The sequence below is a fragment of the Lynx rufus genome, unplaced genomic scaffold (genome assembly GCF_022079265.1).
Source record: "Lynx rufus isolate CCGP_SWC_20201006 ecotype Redwood Valley unplaced genomic scaffold, mLynRuf1.p SCAF_17, whole genome shotgun sequence".
NCBI lineage: Eukaryota > Metazoa > Chordata > Mammalia > Carnivora > Felidae > Lynx > Lynx rufus.
In genome coordinates, this window is record NW_025814831.1 from 9326652 (window position 1) to 9345124 (window position 18473).

The 18473-nt window shown below is 41.4% G+C and overlaps 1 protein-coding gene across 8 annotated transcripts in view; it reads right to left on the reverse strand.

Annotated features, from left to right (window-relative positions):
* PAPOLA (poly(A) polymerase alpha) overlaps positions 1-16196 on the reverse strand; it is a 61388-nt gene extending 45192 nt beyond the window's left edge. For 4 of the 8 annotated variants that reach the window (XM_047080141.1, XM_047080138.1, XM_047080135.1 and 1 more), the window contains exon 1: positions 15594-15804. In XM_047080141.1, the coding sequence (XP_046936097.1) occupies positions 15594-15652 (59 nt within the window). In that variant the 5' untranslated portion in view covers positions 15653-15804. Of the gene's footprint in view, positions 1-15593; positions 15805-15990 lie in introns of those variants that run through there. The other 4 variants (XM_047080137.1, XM_047080134.1, XM_047080136.1 and 1 more) reach the window with 3 other exon arrangements.
* Positions 16197-18473: the final 2277 nt, after the last annotated feature.

An 18473-nucleotide genomic window follows, 5' to 3' on the forward strand; every position in this document is an offset into this window, starting at 1 on the left:
ATTTTAAGAGGAATTCCCAATTTTTACAATCAGTAGGATTTTAATATAACTGGTTTTTAAAAAAAAAGGCATGGCATTATTGAAATGCTTTCAGAAATTAATTCGACTCCAGTAATTTTTCAATGAAACCACTGGTTTTGTATTCTTTTTGTTAAAATAATTCTAAGTCAAAGGACAACAGCTCTAAAGGTAAGTAACACAATTATTATTTAAAAACTAACAAGTCCAGGGCGCCTGGGTGCCTCAGTCAGTTAAGTGCTGACTTCAGACCGCTAAGTGTCCGACTTCGGCTCAGGTCATGATCTCACAGTTTGTGGGTTTGGGCCCTCCCCCGACCCCTCCATCAGGCTCCGTGCTGGCAGTAAGGAGCCTGCTTGGGATTCCCTCTCTCCCACTCTCTCTGCTCCTCCCCGGCTTGCATGTAAGAGCTCACTCACTTTCAAAATAAATAAGTAAACCTTAGGGGGAAAAAAAAATCGAATAACATACAAAATGAGGAAAGGGCTAAGGAAAGAACATAACATCTGGATCAATTATTTTTCCCAACTCTGTTCACTAAAAAATTAAGTGTTCGTTTTACACACATACACACCTCTCCTTTTCTTTCCAAGTTCTAAATATGTATTTTTTAAATTGAAATTCAAAAAAAAATTGAAGTTCAAAAAAGAAAAATTGAAGTACTATACTTAAGCAGCAACATGCCAAATGCAAGAGTCCCATGCAGGAAGCTCCATTATGCGTTTAATACTTGTCCACTGGGTTCTGGTTTATACTGTGAACGCTGGGCTGTGTTCTGTACTTTGTCTTCTGATACCAACACAGACCTAAGGATGCCAGGACAGCCATCCTGATTGTTTCTAAGTTAGCCATTGGTCTGTGTATCATCTAGTCAATGTTTCCTGGTCCAGTTATGCACTGTCTCAATTTTAACTCAGGTTTTATAGTAACATTTACTAAATAAGTATGTCAGATATAATACCTGTTAGAGCAATTAATTCATGTCAGATCCTTCTTCCTACTCCTGTAACCTAAACTGCAGACCTATGCAAAAGCCATGTTAATTCACAGAGCTGGGGATTCACGTGAGTACCAAGCACTAATACCTTACATTAATGTTCTATTTTCCAAATTTATGTAGCATCTCATATGATTAAAATATACAAAATCAACCCAATAAATGCATTCATCATGTCCTGGTTAGTGCATGTTTTTGTCAATAAACAAATTGTTATCATCAGATTCCACAAAACTGACAACAAAAAGGTAGCCCTCAAAACTGTGTAACCATTTGAGAATTCTCCTTCACACACTACTCTGATTTCCGGTAAATTACATATTAAATGAAAAAACAGCACACTTAACCACATATCCCGAAGAGATTATATATATTCACTCTCATATTTTTCTTGCTTCCTAGGAGTTTCTCCAAGCAAACTAGCACCCTTCATGACGACCCCAGGATCAAAAATACTTTTATAAATGATTTTAGAAGGGAAGTAAAAATAATACAAAAACAGGGAGGGGACAAAACATAAGAGACTCTTAAATATAGAAAACAAACAGGGTTGCTGGAGGGGTTGTAGGTGGGGGGATGGGCTAAATGCACAAGGGGCATTAAGGAAGACACTTGTAGGGATGAGCACTGGGTGTTATACATAGAGGATGAACCACTGGAATCTACTCCTGAAATCATTATTGCACTATATGCTAACTCACTTGGATGTAAATTTAAAAAATAAAATAAAAATAGAAATTAAAAAAAAAAAAGATTTTAACATGAGTAGAGCCAGAAATGAAAATAAGTATAAAGTTCATTTTAGCTAGACTTGATTCAAGTAAGGAGAGATTTCGCGTCAAGTCTGAACTGAATTCATGTTTTCACAACTTCAGGTAATAAGCCTCTATTGTATTGTTTTTTGTTTTGAGCAAGTAATAGGTTTCTTGCATTCATTCCTGTCTGAAGGGGTGAAATCCATTACCAGCTGAATTTGGGATCATCAACAAACTATGAGTACCCATTCTCTGTGAGGTTAAGGCTCACTTATCTTTCCCATGTTTTTCTTTCTCAATATTAAGGTTTTTCATTCTCATACAAAAAAACAATGCTTGGAAAGGCCCTGTCTACATCAACAATATCAACAGAACATTAGGATATAGACTCATATTTCTAAATTCACATCAAGTTTGCTCACCCTAATTTGAAAAAAAATGTTGATTTCTATATTAGTTTCCACATTAACATTTTGATAGGGAAACATATCAGATGCAAATTATAACTTTTTATTTACTCTATTCAAAATATAGTCGCATCATCTAAAATGAAATCACATTTATTTATCCCATCTAATTCAGGAAAAAACGTATATATCTATACATGTATACATATAGAACATAACACTAATTCAAGAACACATAAATAAAAATAAATCACAACCAAATAAAAGGAAAAGAAGAAATATATGTTATGAAAGTTACAAGACACCTGTGCCTCCAATAAAAATGACTTAATCTTAGCTTAAGTAGCTAGACTAGGGAGTTCCAGGCTGCCATATGCTTTGAATGTCCAAAATGTCCCAAGCAGAAACATTAGCCATGACTGTACTGTAAATGGAGAAAGTCGAGTTTGCCATTCAATTTTAAATTAGAAATCAAGTAGACTGATAAAACAATTTAAAGGATCCTTTATTTGCTGTTCTGTTTCTAACAAAACAAAAATACACACTCTCCTGGAACAATTCACCGGACAGCTACCAATCCCCAGAACACAAAGCTCTTCCTCCCATTCTCGAACACATTAGACATCTGCCCATTATCTATCACTTTCTAGAGACATTTTTGCCAGTACTTAATTTTCTTCAGACTTTATTCTATTTTAAAAATAAAATTCTAGGGGCGCAACTCAGTTAAGCATCCGACTCTTGATTTCGGTTCAGGTCATGATCTCACAGTTCACAGGATGGAGCCCCACATCAGGTCTGCACCAACAGGTGGAGCCTGCTTTTGGGGATCCTCTCTCTCCTCTCTCTGCCCCTCCCCTGCATGTGCCTGAGCGCGTGCGTGCTCTCGCTCTCAAACTAAAATTTAAAAAATAAAAATTCTACAATTATGAAAACAAAGTGAAAAAAAACCACATTAGATACAGAGCCACAGTATTTGTGATTCATTAATATTTCTTTCAGGTTTTTAGTATCAAGAACACTTATGCTTTTCCTAAAGAGCAGTTTATTTTCATCTCAGGAACGTAATTTATCTTTACCTTTAGGACACTCTGAATTCTGAGAGTGAAACTGGTGGCCATTCAGCAAGTTCTCTACAATGAGCCAAGTATCACTGTTTGTAAGAAGTTTATCCTAATTTCTTGCTGTTTTAGATCTCTATCCTTACTTTGCCTTTTTACCCAATCTTTTTTTTTTTTTAATGTTTATTTATTTTTGACAGACAGAGAGAGACAGCTCAAGCAGGGGAGGGGTAGAGACAGGGAGACACAGAATCTGAAGGAGGCTCCAAGCTCTCAGAGCCGAACATGGAGCTCGAACTCACGAACCATGAGATCATGACCCCAGGGACCCCGCTTTTCACCCAATCTTTAATGCAAACATCTTGCTGGTTTTTCACATGTAACTAAAGCATTCCGTCTTAATTCTTTCTGGATCGGAGCAAGGTATAAATTCATACTTGTATATGTACTTACAGTACATTTACAAATTTTGACCCCTCTCAAAATCACAAAAGACAACAAAACATTACTTCCCCTACCCCGCTTGTTTTGGTGAGCACCAGAGCAGCACACTGAGGGTGTGGGGGAGCACAGCGGTAAGAATGTTCACAATTTTTTTCTCCCTTAGGACATGGGATATTTCCTTTACAATAGTTAAAAATCTTTTCATCAAGGCAAAGCTTACACAGGACACACGCCCACCTTTCCTTTTGACTTTGTTTTGTTCTAACATTCTGTGTAACAATTCCACTCCAACTATTCTCGTTCTGACTCTTGGCACCCTGTCCTGCCCCTTTCTCCCTTGCCATGCCAGTCCACCATCCACACTATTACCAAGAGCATATCTTCCTAAAACACAGCTTCCTTAAAAACCTCTAGGACTTCAGACAATAGAATCCCAGACAATAGAATCCAAAACTCTGTCTACAAAGTCTGCTCTCAACTCAGAAGCAATCTGATAAACAGAAAGAAAAAGCAGGGCTGATTTCACAGCTACTAGTTACAGATCACTCGTTTCACTTCTGCCACTAGTTACATTACCAGTAAGCTGGACCTCTCTTCTCTACATTGGATGGCAAACTAGAAATTTAAAAACTATAACACACCTACAACACTAAAGAACGGTTTCCAAGCATAGGAAGTTTTAAACCAATACTCAAAAGTCCATCCTTTCCCAATGCTAGGCTATCCAAGACAGGGTTCTAATTAGAATATTTAGGTACTTAGAAAGAATATCAACATTTTTGTGAAACTAGCATAGGACTATAGGTTGCTTATTTCAGCTATATATTTATTTCTAAAGTTTAGACATCTGACTTAATCAGTACACACTGAAATATCAACAACCACTAGGGTACATGATTGTAAAGCTAACTCAAATAGTGTAAGTATATAGTATAGTATGATTTAACTTGTTTTGTGCCCATATATCCGAAGTCTGATCAATCTTTGTACAAATCATACGAATAACCATTTCAAGTCAGTGAGGAAAGTATGGAATATTCAAATGGGTTCGGTTACTCATTGTAAAATGTATATTTCAGATGCCATTATTTCAAAATATTGAAAAATTAGAGATACTTCAAAGTTAAAAAAAATTAAGAACACTATTTTCAGAGCCATGCTTAAGATACACAAAACTCAAAAATACACAAAAAGATTTACCTACGTAAAAATATTCTAGCTTTTATATAACAAAAATGTATCATAAAGTTAAAACAATTAAGTGAGGAAAATACATGCAACCTATGCGGAGTCATAATGCATAAAGAGTTTTTTTTTAAATCAACTAAAAAGTTTCACTGCAAATCAGGCAAGTAAATCAGGACATTTTTCTGTCAGACTGCAGAAAAACAACGATATACATCTGGTAAAAATGAAAGACTTATTATAAACCTACAATATTGGTAATGTTGTTAAGAAAATGAGCACTCCTCACAATCACAGAGGAAGTGAACATCATCTTAAAAGGCAATATGGCAATGTTCATTAAAATAAAAGATGCATGTATCAACTTTAAAAGTTTGTATGCAGGGGCGCCTGGGTGGCTCAGTCGGTTAAGCGTCCGACTTCGGCTCAGGTCATGATCTCGCGGTCCATGAGTTCAAGCCCCGCGTCGGGCTCTGTGCTGACAGCTCGGAGCCTGGAGCCTGCTTTGGATTCTGTGTCCCCCTCTCTCTCTGGCCCTCCCCCGTTCATGCTCTGTCTCTCTCTGTCTCAAAAATAAATAAACATTAAAAAATAATAATAATAAATTAAAAAAAATAAAAAAATAAAAAAAAGTTTGTATCCAGCAACTTCACCTTTAGCAATACTAGGGATACCAGGACACAAGACTCAAAGAAGAGGCCCTGAAATTGTGAGACATGTTCTCTTTAACTCACAACACAGTTTTAGTATATGAAATAGAACATAAAAATCCAAATTTCCACCCACTTTAGGTAGGGGTACAATGGATTATAAGACAGGCCAAATATGGGTCCAAACTCCTGTACAGCAACAATAAACTTGAAATGAACAGTGTCTATCCCAGGGTTATACCCTATGGAGGGGGGGGGGAATGCTTGGTATCTAAATACCTCCTTGATCCCACAGATTCCGGAATTTGACCTTCCTCATAGGAATAATACAAAAAGATATCCAAGGCTGTTCGGTGGGGCACTGTATACAATGCACTAACTGGAAACCACCTAAATATCTATTAACATAATATAGGATTGATTAATTGCACTACATTCTTACAATGTAATACAATGCCATATAAAAAGAAAAAAGTGATTATTACACGTAGTAGCATGCAAAAATGGTCACACTATATCAGGTGAAATAAACTGTGGAATATAATTATGATAACAGGATTTATTGAAACCTCAGTATATTCCAGGTAGCAGGTCAAGCACTTTATTCCCAATTGTTCCTAGCAACTCTACTGTATCTGTCTCCATATTACAGAGGAAGAAAGTAGGGGCGCCCAGGTGGCTTAGTTGGTTAAGTGTCAGACTCTTGATTTTGGCTCAGGTCCCGACCTCAACGATTCAATTCGTGTGATAGTTGGGCTCAGCGCTGACAATGAGCTTGCTTGGGATTCTCTCTCTCCCTCTCTCTGCCCCTTCCCTGCTCACGGTCGGTCTCTCTCTTTCTCTCTCTCTCTCTCTCTCAAAATACATAAACATAAAGGAAAGAAGAAACAAATACACCGGCTTACCTAAATTCACTGGGCCAGGACAAGAACGCGGGCATTTAACTATAATTGTAACCTTTATGCTGAGTTGTCTTTATACATCTTTCACAAAACACAGTTTTATATATTGAAAAATTTATTATGTCTATAAACGCATAAAAACACACCAAAAAGAACTAAGATAGAATTTCACTTTGCACTTTCTAAAGGTTTGTTTCAGCACTGTGAAATTATTTTTAAAAACAAATTTAATGATGTCCTACAAAAGGCAAAATCATCTAATTCTACTATTCACCATAAAATTAAGTTAGTGATAGTAAGAAGGCCAAAATCATCCCCTAAAATTTTTCCCTGGCAGCAAGGAACACCAAGCAAATGTTTAATTGAAAACAATAATTAGCATTTTGATTATTAGATTTTTAAAATCAGTTTATGCTAATCAAAGCACATTATTTTAAAGTGAAATAAACAAAGTTTCAAAAAACGGATTTTTCATAGGGCATGTGGGTGCCTCAGTCAGTCGGACTTTGGTTCCAGTCATGATCTCGGGGTTCAATGGTTCACACCCCTACATCCAGCTCTGTGCTGACAGCTCGGAGCCTGGAGCCTGCTTTGGATTCTGTGTCTCCCTCTCTCGCTGCCCCTCTCCCACTGCGCTTCATCTCTCTCTCAAAAATAAATAACATTTTAAAAAATGGATTTTTCAGTGCAATACTGTGATTAGAAATAGTAAATACAAAAAAATCATGCTCCATTTTCTTGCTCCAGAAAACTGCTAAAGCGTTCAAGTTTATAAAACTTTGTATCAATCCAGTTTTTCTAAAAGCTTCTTTTTCTCATTTACCTTAATTTTGCCAGAAAGCATAGTATTAGGCTGAATTTACTGAATTCCTAAATATGTTATGAAATACAACACTAAAATCAGGAATATAAAAATTGTCTCTGCTCTGGGTGACAATCTCAAATTTGGTCTGGGATCCTTAAAAAACAAGTGCAAAGTAAAAGCTTAAAATAAATACTACAGAAACAAAGAATCGAAGCTATGCCAAAGAAAATCGTTAAGGAGGTGTGTGCACTCTGAATGACTTTGATGGGGTGGGGGGAGGCAGTCTAGGCAGATGACGAACACAGAAAAGGAAAGGACAAGTCACCAATGGTGTTTTCCCAAATGGTTAATGTGTAATGACTGCATCCCAATTTAAACAAAGCTCATACTACTGATGAATCCCTGCTTCCTCATACTGAGCATGTGGAATATGTTGTGGCGTATGGTACCAACAAAGTCAACTGCCTCCAAATCCAAAGCTACTAGCCAATAGAAAACACTTTAGCATTTCTTCCTAGTTTTATTTGAGCTAAAATCGAAAGCTTAACTTGTTTAATAGTCTTCTTTGGAAGCAATCGGTAAATCACGAAAACTTACTCAACGTAACATTTCACCACAGTGTGATTTGCTGTAAAGAGGCTTTAGCCTTAAACATAACAAAATGTGCCCATCCGGATTACACAGGAAGAAAAGGACACCAGACAGAAAAGGAATAAGGGATCTTTCTAAAATGTCTCAATGTGCACTCAATATTAATCCTTAGCAGAAATATTACAATTACTTTCACAAGAAGTCTAATGTGGAACGCTTTAATTTTTTTTAATTTAATTTAATTTTTTTTTTTTTTTTTAGAGAGAGAGACGGAGAGAAAGAGAGAGAGAGCATGGGAGAGGCAGAGACACAAAATCCGAAGCAGGCTCCAGGCTCTGAGCTGTCAGCACAGAGCCCAACGCGGGGCTCCAACTCATGAACCATGAGATCATGACCTGAGTCCAAATCAGATGCTTAACCGACTAAGCCACCCAGGCGCCCCTAACATTGAATGTTTTGATTTTAGTAGTAGCTTAGTCAACCATACAGACAAGACAATGTATTTGATCACTAAGAAATTATACTAAGAATCACTAATTTATCTGCCATGTGTTCTTTGTTAAGCGGTACCAAACATATCTAGAACTACTTGTTATGTTCTTAAAATATGTATTCCAAGTGAATCAGCCGATATTTAGTAAGTACAGGGTCCAGTAAGTTCATGCTCAAGGGACTAAATTATGATGAATCCCAAAGGCAAACTTTGGAAATGCCAAGGCTGATTATGCAGGTACTTGTTACTCAATTATAATAGCCAAGTTATTCTTCCTTCCTAAGGGCACCTCCAACTGCCTTCTTGCCCCCTCTCCCAACAGACTAGGAGAAGTAAAAAAAATAGCCAGACCTGGGGCGCCTGCATGGCTCAGTCGGTTGAGCATCCAACTTTGGCTCAGGTCACGATCTCACAGTTTTTGAGTTTGAGCCCTTCGTCGGGCTCTGTGCTGACAGCTCAGAGCCTGGAGCCTGCTTCAGATTCTGTCTCCCCCTCTCTCTGCCCCTCCCATGCTCACATTCCATCTCCTGTCTCTCTCTCTCTCTCAAAAATAAATATTAAAAAAAATGTTTTTTTAAATAGCCAGACCACAGTACTCACGCATCAGTTTTCCAAGTACAACTTGAAAATGAAGACAATGTAAATATAACAGAATTTGAAGAAGTATAAAGATGTATTAGAAAAGAATAGTCAAAAATATACTGTTGGGGCGCCTGTGTGGCTCAGTTGGTTAAGCTTCTGACTCTTGATCTCAGCTCAGGTCATGGTCTCCCGGTTGGAGGGATGGAGCCCTGCACTGTGCTCTATGCCAACAGCACAGGGCCTGCTTGGGATTCTCTCTCTCTCAAAATAAATAAACTTAAACGTATATATACATATATGTTCACATATATAATCATAGTTTTATAGTACATACTATATAATATATAGTATTATAACAGTATTATAACACACATAGGTACTTATACATAGAAGTGTGTGTATGTGTATAGTCATAGCATAAAACATTAACTGCAGGAAATACAAAATGTTTTTGATGACCAAAATGACAGGAATATTATTCTTAACCCATAAACTGTAAAAGCCATCATAAAATGCCAGAGTTGGTTTCTGGACAAAGCATAGATGGGATATAAATTTCAAAGATAATTCTGTGACAGAAGAGGAAGAAAATAAAGTTACCTAGCAAAATCCCTACACTTTTTCCTTTCCCAAATCCTTAAATTTCCACAATTGAGAATGTTATATAATTCTGAAGACCTACAACTCAAGGATTAAAAAGTAACACCTAGAAAGTCAGCTAAGCATCCCAATTCGGGCAAGTTAAGATCTCACAGTTCATGGGTTTGAGCCCTGTGTCAGGCTCTGGGCTGACAGCTCAGAGCCTTGAGCCTTCTTCAGATTCTGTGTCTCCTTCTCTCTCTCTGTCCCTCCCCTGCTCATGCTCTGTGTGTCTCAAAAATAAACAAACATAAAAAAAAAAATAAGTAACACTTTCCACAGAAGGCAATCGTCACAAAATAGGAGCCTGTAGAGTGGTAAAGCTGTGCGTAGCTTTAAATAAATAACACTAAAAATACATACTAAGATCTTAGGTTCTGTAGTATATTATAGTTTATGTATAATACACAAATACAATAAATACATGTCGGCAGTAAAAAAAATGTGAGGTTCAAATATTCTACACGCAAGAAATATGATCTTGAAAATTAACTCTACTTAAGACATCTGAATAGATCCCAACTGAGCTGATCAAACAGTTTCTGAGGAGATGGTATAGTACCAGAACGAGAACAGAACACGGAACCCAAAGTTGAATTAAGCCCCAATTTACAATGTAAGCACCCTTAAGACCTTGGATAAGTAACTACTTCAAGCCTCAATTTATTTATAGGGAATTAATACCTCCTGTAACGTTGCTGTTCTGTGAATCATAAACTGAGAATGTGCAATTATTTAAAAGCTACCGAATAATCAGAACAATGAACATACAGAATAAAAAACATGCCTCCCACCCCATCAAAATGGGAAATAGCTAGGAATCCAAATGGCTTCATTCTGGCCAGAAGACTTTCACCTCTGGAGGTGGGAATGATCAGGGAATAGGAACTGATTTACTCAATTCTCACACCTTATCTCCTAACTTCCCCATCAAAAAGCATGAATTGAAAACAGGCCTAAGGTAAAATACCACATTTCAAAACCACAGTCAACATTTATTAGGCAGCAAGCAATTCATTAGAAAAATCTCTAAATCCTAAAATCTGAAAACCAAAATCTCTCCAAGTTAGAAGTTATCTTCCCTAGGGGTGCCTGGGTGGCTCAGTTAAGTGTCCAACCTCAGCTCAGGTCATAATCTCACGGTTCATGGGCTGGAACCCTGCATCGGGCTCTGTGCTGACAGCTCAGAGCCTGGAGCCTGCTTCAGATTGTGTGTCTCCCTCTCTCTCGGCCCCGCCCCCGCTCACACTCTCTTGGTCTCTCAAAAATAAACATTAAAAAAAAATTTTTTTTAAGTTATCTTCCCTAAAGGTTATCTATGCATTGTTTCCCAGGACAACAAAAAGTCTTTAAACCACTGTGTCCATCCCTCCAGACTGCCCAAAAGCCACCCAGAGATGCTACAATGGCACCGCCATTGGAAACAGCAGACGAGAAGCTATTAGCTGTTGCTGTACAGCAGCAATTTGTAAGTTCTCAAACTTTCTGGTTACAGACTTCTTTTATAAGTCTTAAGATTTACTGAGGACCCCAAAGAACTTTTGCTTATATGGATTATGTCTGCCAATATTTACTGCACTGGAATTATAACTGGGATATGTTTTTTAATGTTTATTTAAGTAGCAAGAAACCTGTTACACATTAACATAATTGTTTAAAACTGTTCTCCAAAACAAAAAATTTAGTGAGACAATCCCACTATTTTATATTTTTGCAAGACTCTTTAATTCTGGCTCAATCAAAGACAGCTGGATTCGCCTATCTGCTTCTTCATTTAATCCCTTTGATAGGTTGTTCTGGTAACACACCTATGAAGAAAACCTGGCATCACACCATCCTCACTGGAGAAGAGTATTTTAACAGCTTTTTTAAATAATTGTGGATATTCTTCTTTGATACTACACCAAAACTCCACAAGTGGTAACTTACGAAAGATTACGGTATGAAAGCTCAAACTATTATCAATAAACCACCTGTACTCTAATGTATTAAAATCCATGAGTCTAGGGGTGCCTGGCTGGCTCAGTCCGTGCAGTGTGCCACTCTTGATCTCAGGGTTGTGAGTTCAAGCGCTCTGTTGGGTGTAGAGATTACTTAAAAATAAAATCTTAACAAAAAAAAAATCCATCGGTCTACCCTGTCCTTTGAATGAACTTTTTACCAATGTACAATTTTATTCCAACAAAACTATGCAGATCTTGCAAACGTCGACACATCATTACACAAAATTTAAAAAACTATCGTTAATATCACCACCAATCTAGTCAGAAACACTTTTTTTAATTTGGGGAAAACTGTCAAGCTCACGATGACACAAACAAGATTTCCAAAATTCTAGCTTTTGTCACAAAGTTCAAATTTATCATTTGGCCACCAAAGCTGTCAGCTGTTTTCCTTAAAGAGACAGGATCACTTCACGGTCAAGTTAAACGTCAAAACCCATGGTTCATCATCTGTTTTTTCAGATAAAAGAGCTCTGTGAGGAAAAACACTAGTGCAGTTCACAAATCAATCATACGTGTGCAACTTTTTAGTATACATGTGTACTTCCTCTGTTACCACGGCATATATAAGACATAAACTTGAGTCAAGATTAAAATGAACGTGTTTTACCGTTTCATCAAGAAATTTTGAAATGTACGTGTGTGATGAAGAAATGTAAGAACTCCTAGTACAATATGGTGCCTCTCTCTGCCTTGATTTTTCCTAAGGCACGAACAACATTCCCCACTAGAGCTTTCGCACCGTCAATGCAAATGTCAATAGAGTAAGAGACATAACACTCCAGCACTATTATGAAAATAATTTGAATCTTATGTACTCCCTAAAAGGATCTCAGAGACACCCCTTCCCCCAGCTCCCACTGTGAGGATCGCTGGTACTACCATCCACCAGGCGGCCCCCGTTCTATCCATTAGAACTTCATGAAACTTTTTGACAGCCCCCAATAGGTGGGAGAAAAGCTATGGTCTCCCCGAAATCTTGTTAAATATCTCCTCCAGTAACTTTAACAACATTCTCTAAATGTTATATGAATGCTAGGCCACTGACAATGGTTACTCTCCTCAAAATCTTTTATTGTAAGTGTGATAGCCAGAACTGAGCTCATGCAAATAATGATCTGCCCATCACAGGGTAGGGCAGAAATCAAAATATAGTTTCCAGAAGGGCATTATATTCTATTAATGCAATGGAAGAACCTTGCCAGGGTACATATGCAACATCTAGAGACATTTTCGGTTGTCACTACTGGAGAGATGGGGGGTGGGGCTCCCGAAATCCAGCAGGTTGAAGCCAGGGATGCTGTTAAACACCTTACAACAGGGGCGCCTGGGTGGTTCAGTCAGTTGAGCGTCCTATTTCGGCTCAAGTCATGATCTCATGGTTCATCAGTTTGAGCCCCATGAAGGGCTCTGTGCTGACAGCTCAGAGCCTGGAGCCTGCTTCGGATTCTTCGACTCCTTCTCTCTCTGCCCATCCCCCGCTTGTGGCTCTGTCTCTCAAAAATTTATTGTAAAAAAAAAAAAAAAATTGGGGGGCGCCTGGGTGGTTCAGTTGGTTGAGCGTCCGACTTCAGCTCAGGTCATGATCTCACAGTTCGTGATTTTGAGCCCCGTGTAGGGCTCTGTGCTGACAGCTCAGAGCCTGGGAGATTCTGTGTCTCCCTCTCCCTGCTCCTCCCCCACTCACATTCTCTCTCTCTCTCTCTCTCTCTCTCTCAAAAATGAACAAAAACGTTTAAAAATAAATAAATAAATAAGCAAACAAACACCTTACAACACACGAAACAGACCCCTCCAAAGAATTATCTGGCCATAAATGTCAACAATACCTACCAGAGAAACACTGTATTGATGGATCCTAAGATTACCAAAATTTCTGGAAGCTTCATCACCATGGCTTTTTTTTTTAATTTATTTATTTATTTGTTTTGAGAGAGAGAGAGAGAGAGAGAGCGCGAACAAGTGCACTCAAGCAGGGGAGGGGCAGAGAGAGAAGAATCCCAAGCAAGCTCTGCTCTGTCAGACCAGAGCCCTAACATCCAGGAACCATGAGATCATGACCTGAGCCGAAGTCGGACGCTTAACCGACTCAGCCACCCAGGTGCCCCATCACCATGACTCTTAAATTGGACCAGCCTTTCAAAATTACACATGCTATTACATATGCTTTTTAGACAAGACAGAAACACTTGTTCACAATGCTTTATAACGAACTTCAATACTCTTTGATTTAACCCATTCTGACAACTCACGTAAGGTCTATACACACTCCCACCCACCCAAATTTAACAGGACAGGCATCCCTAAACTGCAAGTGGAAATCAAACAAGATCTAGTCTGAAATCACAATTCACAGCTTCAAAGAAATGAAATGAAAGACAGTGTGACACCAGAACATGAAAAACAAAGAAAGCCAATCAATGTGGAAAAAGGCGTATTTAACTAAGCAGTCTGGTCTTTCTGTTGTTTACTTAAATGTATACTACGCTTACGGTTAAAAATGAAAGGGACAGCTAATGAAAAGCTGGCCATATTGTTAGCATTTCAAAAAACACACTGGAAAGCTAATCATCCATGTATGAATCTGCTGCCTTAACTCTGTCTTCCATTTTATACATTTGAACTTACTTCCAAAAACATTTTTGCTCTGAGGTCTTTAAAGAAAACGTACACCTCCCTTCCTCAAAGAATGCTGGGAAAAAGTAGGTGTAAAAGTATTTTTATTTTCTAAAGAGAAAGACACAACTATGTTATTTCTAATTAAAACCTTTCAAGGCATACATTTCCTATCACTGACCAATTTGTAACACTGCCATGATTATCATGAAGTTGCTTTTCAAGCACAGCAATAAGACGTGAGCTAACACAAAGAAGTCACATGGCATCACTAAAAACATTTAATTGCTGATCTGGAAAATACCACAAAAATCAGTGCTCCTAGTGCCTCTTTGCACCATTTCATTAAAAGGATAAATGAATCAATTAACAGGGATCTTGCAGATTCTAAGATTTTAGGTCTGCATATTTAATTAAAACTAGCAAATATTCTCATTACAGAAATGTTGACAGGTCCTTTAAAAATGACAGGAGCGGGTGAGAAGGAGCATGAAATTCTTTTTAAAAATACTGTATAAAAAGCAATAGACGTCTTAAAGCCTGTGTCAAAGTTAGGGTGTGAAGAGACACACACGCACACAAGTACACAGACCTATAAACTTGTAAAACTGTAATCAGTGATGTTTGCGAAAAAGAAATGGTCTTTACTTAAAAAAATAAAATAAAATAAACCTGTGGTGCTGTATTAGGTGTCTAGAAATCAGAAGACCTTTATTTTGCATTTAAGTAAAACTTCCAGTGTCAATTACATGCTTCATTTGAGGACCACAAAGAAGAAAATTCAGTCTAGTCTCAGAGGAGCACTCTCACACTTGAACCTTCATAAATGGAAGAAATGCAGTCTCACTATTTAGGCCTCGACACTGCTGTATATACGCAGAAAGGAAAAACAAACAAAACAAAACAACTGTAAGCGACTTCCGATCCCAACAATGAGCTCGCAAATTACATCTCATTCTTTGAAAGAGAAAGAAAATAGGAACTTTTTAAAACGCCCGACAAGGGAAGCAAGGGAGAAGACGCAGCCCTCGAGAGGCCAGAAAGGCGGGGATGGACTAGCTTTAAGTCCACAATGAGAAAAATTTAAAGCACCACTAGAGAGACGGGAGGGAGAAGGCAAGCAGAATGAATCCGACTGCCCTATCAAAACAAAACAGAGCAACACCTAACAAAACGCGCTGCGGAGGACACACACCCTGGCAAGTGCCCCTTCGCCGAGTGGGGGAAAGCCTGGGGGCGGGGGCGGGGGGGGTGTCCAAACACAGAGCAACGCTCGACGCTCGAAACTGCGCTTTTAGCTAGTGCTCGTGCAAGCTGGGACGTGGAAGTGGGTTAACTCTGGCGCACGATTTGGGCATCCTGGAAACGGGAGGAAGAGAGGGACGCGGCGGAGGCACACCAGGAAGAGAGCATCGAAACGAGCCTGGGAGACGCCGAGAGCGAACCTGAACCCCCTGTGCCGACCCCGCGACCAGCAGGGCCTTCCTTCCCCGCCGCCAGGCATTGGCTTTTTTGTTTTGTTTTGTTTCTCTTTTCCTTTTTTCGGACGGGGCGGAGAAGCGGGCGCAGTAAGGTTCGGGTACCCCCGGCCGTTCCGGAAGGGGAAGGCCCCCGGCCCGACGGCCGCGGAGCCAGGAAGGGGTGGGGGGAAGCGGGAACCGAGCACTAGGGGAAGTGCGGCGGCGAGCGGGTGAGGAAACAGGAAGAGCCCCGTTCCCGCCTGCCTCCCGCCCCCCTCCCCGGGCCGAGGGCCCGGCTCTCGCGCCACCCCCTCCCCCTCCCCCCCCGACGCCCCCAAGGCCCCGCCGGCGTGCTAGAGAAAACAGAATACAAATCACTCACAACGGCATCGTCTCCTGCGCCGGCACCGCCCAGTCACTTCCCCCCCGCAACCGCCGCCGCTGCCGCCCTGGGCATGATCCACTGAGGCGGGAGGGAGGGGGGGGCCTGCCTCAGCCCTGGGTCCAACCCCACTCCCGCACCGCTCCCGCCGCTTTAAGCGCTTCTCCTCCTTCCCCTTCGTCCTAACATGGCGCCCGAGCGCTACCACAGCAACGTTCTAGAACTGCTGACGCCGCCACGCACGCCGTGCGCGCGCCTGCGCCGAGGCCGCCCGGCCCCGCGCAGCCTCACGGGAACTGTAGTTCGTGAGGCGGCCGGCGGGCCGGCAATTTCCGCCCCGGGGCCGTCGCGCTTCCGCGGCGAGGGTCGGGGGTCTGGTGGGAGCGGTGCGGGAGGCTCCCGGCCGCGGGCCGTTCCTCGAGCGAGGACGCCGGAGGGCACGACGCGGACGCGGCCCCGACGACTGAGGAAGGGCCCGAGCGCGAGGCTCCGCTTCCAGCGCATTGTGAGGTGCCGCCGTTCTCGCCGCCCGAGGTCGCGGCGGCCGCGCTTCCCCTCGAGCGGCGCTTGGCGGGGACCGAGGCGCCCACGGGTGTGCCGTGGGCCGCCCGAGCGCGCGGGGCTCGGGTCGGTGCCTTGGGTGGCCGCAAGTTGCTCGGCCTCTTCGTACTGTTCTGCCAGGCGACAGTAAGATCTGCCCCCGAGGCTTGTGGCGATTGCTGCGTGTGTTGGCGCCGGAGGGGTGCTTGGCACGGGCTGGTTGTTGGGACACTCCCCTCCCCTACTAGACCGGGGTCCCCCTAGGCGAGCTTTTCGGCTCCCCTGGCCACTGGAGAGTGTGCACGCAGGCGCTCAAGAAGTCTTTGTGGAATGAATCCATTTGCGGGGCAGGACTGTGATGACGGCGAGTTCTGGAGCACGAGCTCATCTTTACAAACAAGTGGTGCCCTGGAACTTACTGATAAAGCTGCTGCACTTAAGTGGAAAGATCGCTGGCAGTAACCGTTGGGATTTTAGCAAGGACTGTGTTGTGCGGCCCCGATCTATCCCTGGGGGTGGGACCCGGGAGCGTACCCCTCCCTCCTCCCCCGGAGCAACGGTTGAAAGAAAAGTGCCTGAAGCCGATCTGATACTCCTTCCCTCTTCGAATTAGAATGCTATCGAAAGTGTCCCACCGAAGGCTTATGGAGGGTCGGGAAGGAAATAAATACGGGGAAGATGAAGTTCTAAATTATTTAAGTAGATTAGTAGTGGACTCCTGGAACCTGGGGAAATTTGGCAAAGGACTTCCCTATTTTCACAGGACATCTGTCTAGCAGGAGGAGCCATCTAGGACTAAAGGCTCAATGGGAGAAGCCCAGGACCTAAACCTGCAATCTCCGACACTATAGTCGTTTGTCACTTGTGACTTTTGAGCCCTGGGAATGAGGCTAGTTCATTTAAGATGTTCTGTAAGTGCAAAATACCGATTTCAGGGGTCTTAGTGGGAACAAAATAATGAGATACCTAACTGATACTTATTATATTCATTACATACTGAAATAGTACTTTGGATATATAAAAAAAAATCGTTTAAAATGAATTTCATCTGTTTGTTTTTAAAATGTGGCTACCAGGACATTTTAAATTCTATACGTGGCCCTCATTTCTATCGAACAGGGCTGATTGGGAGACGGACTTGAACTTGATTCTCAATTCTACTTACTCCCTTACCCTCTTGTCATCAAGGTGGTTTGGGTTGAGGGCCCAGTAGCACACCCGTCCTTGAAAGCTTGAAAATTTGAGATCCATGGGCGCCTGGGTGGCTCAGTCGGTTAACTGTCCGACTTTGGCTCAGGTCATGATCTCACACTTGGTGAGTTCGAGCCCCACATCGGGCTCTGTTGCTGACAACTCGGAGCCTGGAGCCTGCTTCGGATTCTGTGACTCCCTCTCTCTCTGCCCCTCCACCTCCCTCTCTCTCTCTCTCTGTCTCTCTCTCTCTCTCTCAAAATAAATAAGTAAACTTTTAAGAAAAAAAGTTAGGGGCACCTGGGTGGCTCAGTCAGTTAAGCATCCAACTCTTGGTTTCAGCTCAGGTCATGATCTCCTGGTTCGTGAGTTCTAGCCCCGCGTTGGGCTCTGTGCTGACAGTGCAGAGCATGGTTGGGATTCTTTGTGTGTTCCTCTCTCTGCCCCTCCCCTGCTCACTCTCTCTCTCTCTCAAGATAAGTTTTTTAAAAAAAAGGTAAAGAAGGGACTGATTTCAGAGAGATTCAGGAGATGTAGTTAATCCTGAATGTGAAAGGTGAGGGAGGGGAAGAAGACCCATGATTTCAAAGGTTCTAGGGAAGGTGACAGAACAGAGGGAGAAACAGGAGGATGATTGGAAGACTGCACAAGGTCACGAGAGTACTTTGGTAGGAGTTTTTTGAAACGCCGGTGGGACCTTTAGAAATGTCTACCAGGCGATCGAAAACACGTCTCAGGAGCTGAGGAGAGAA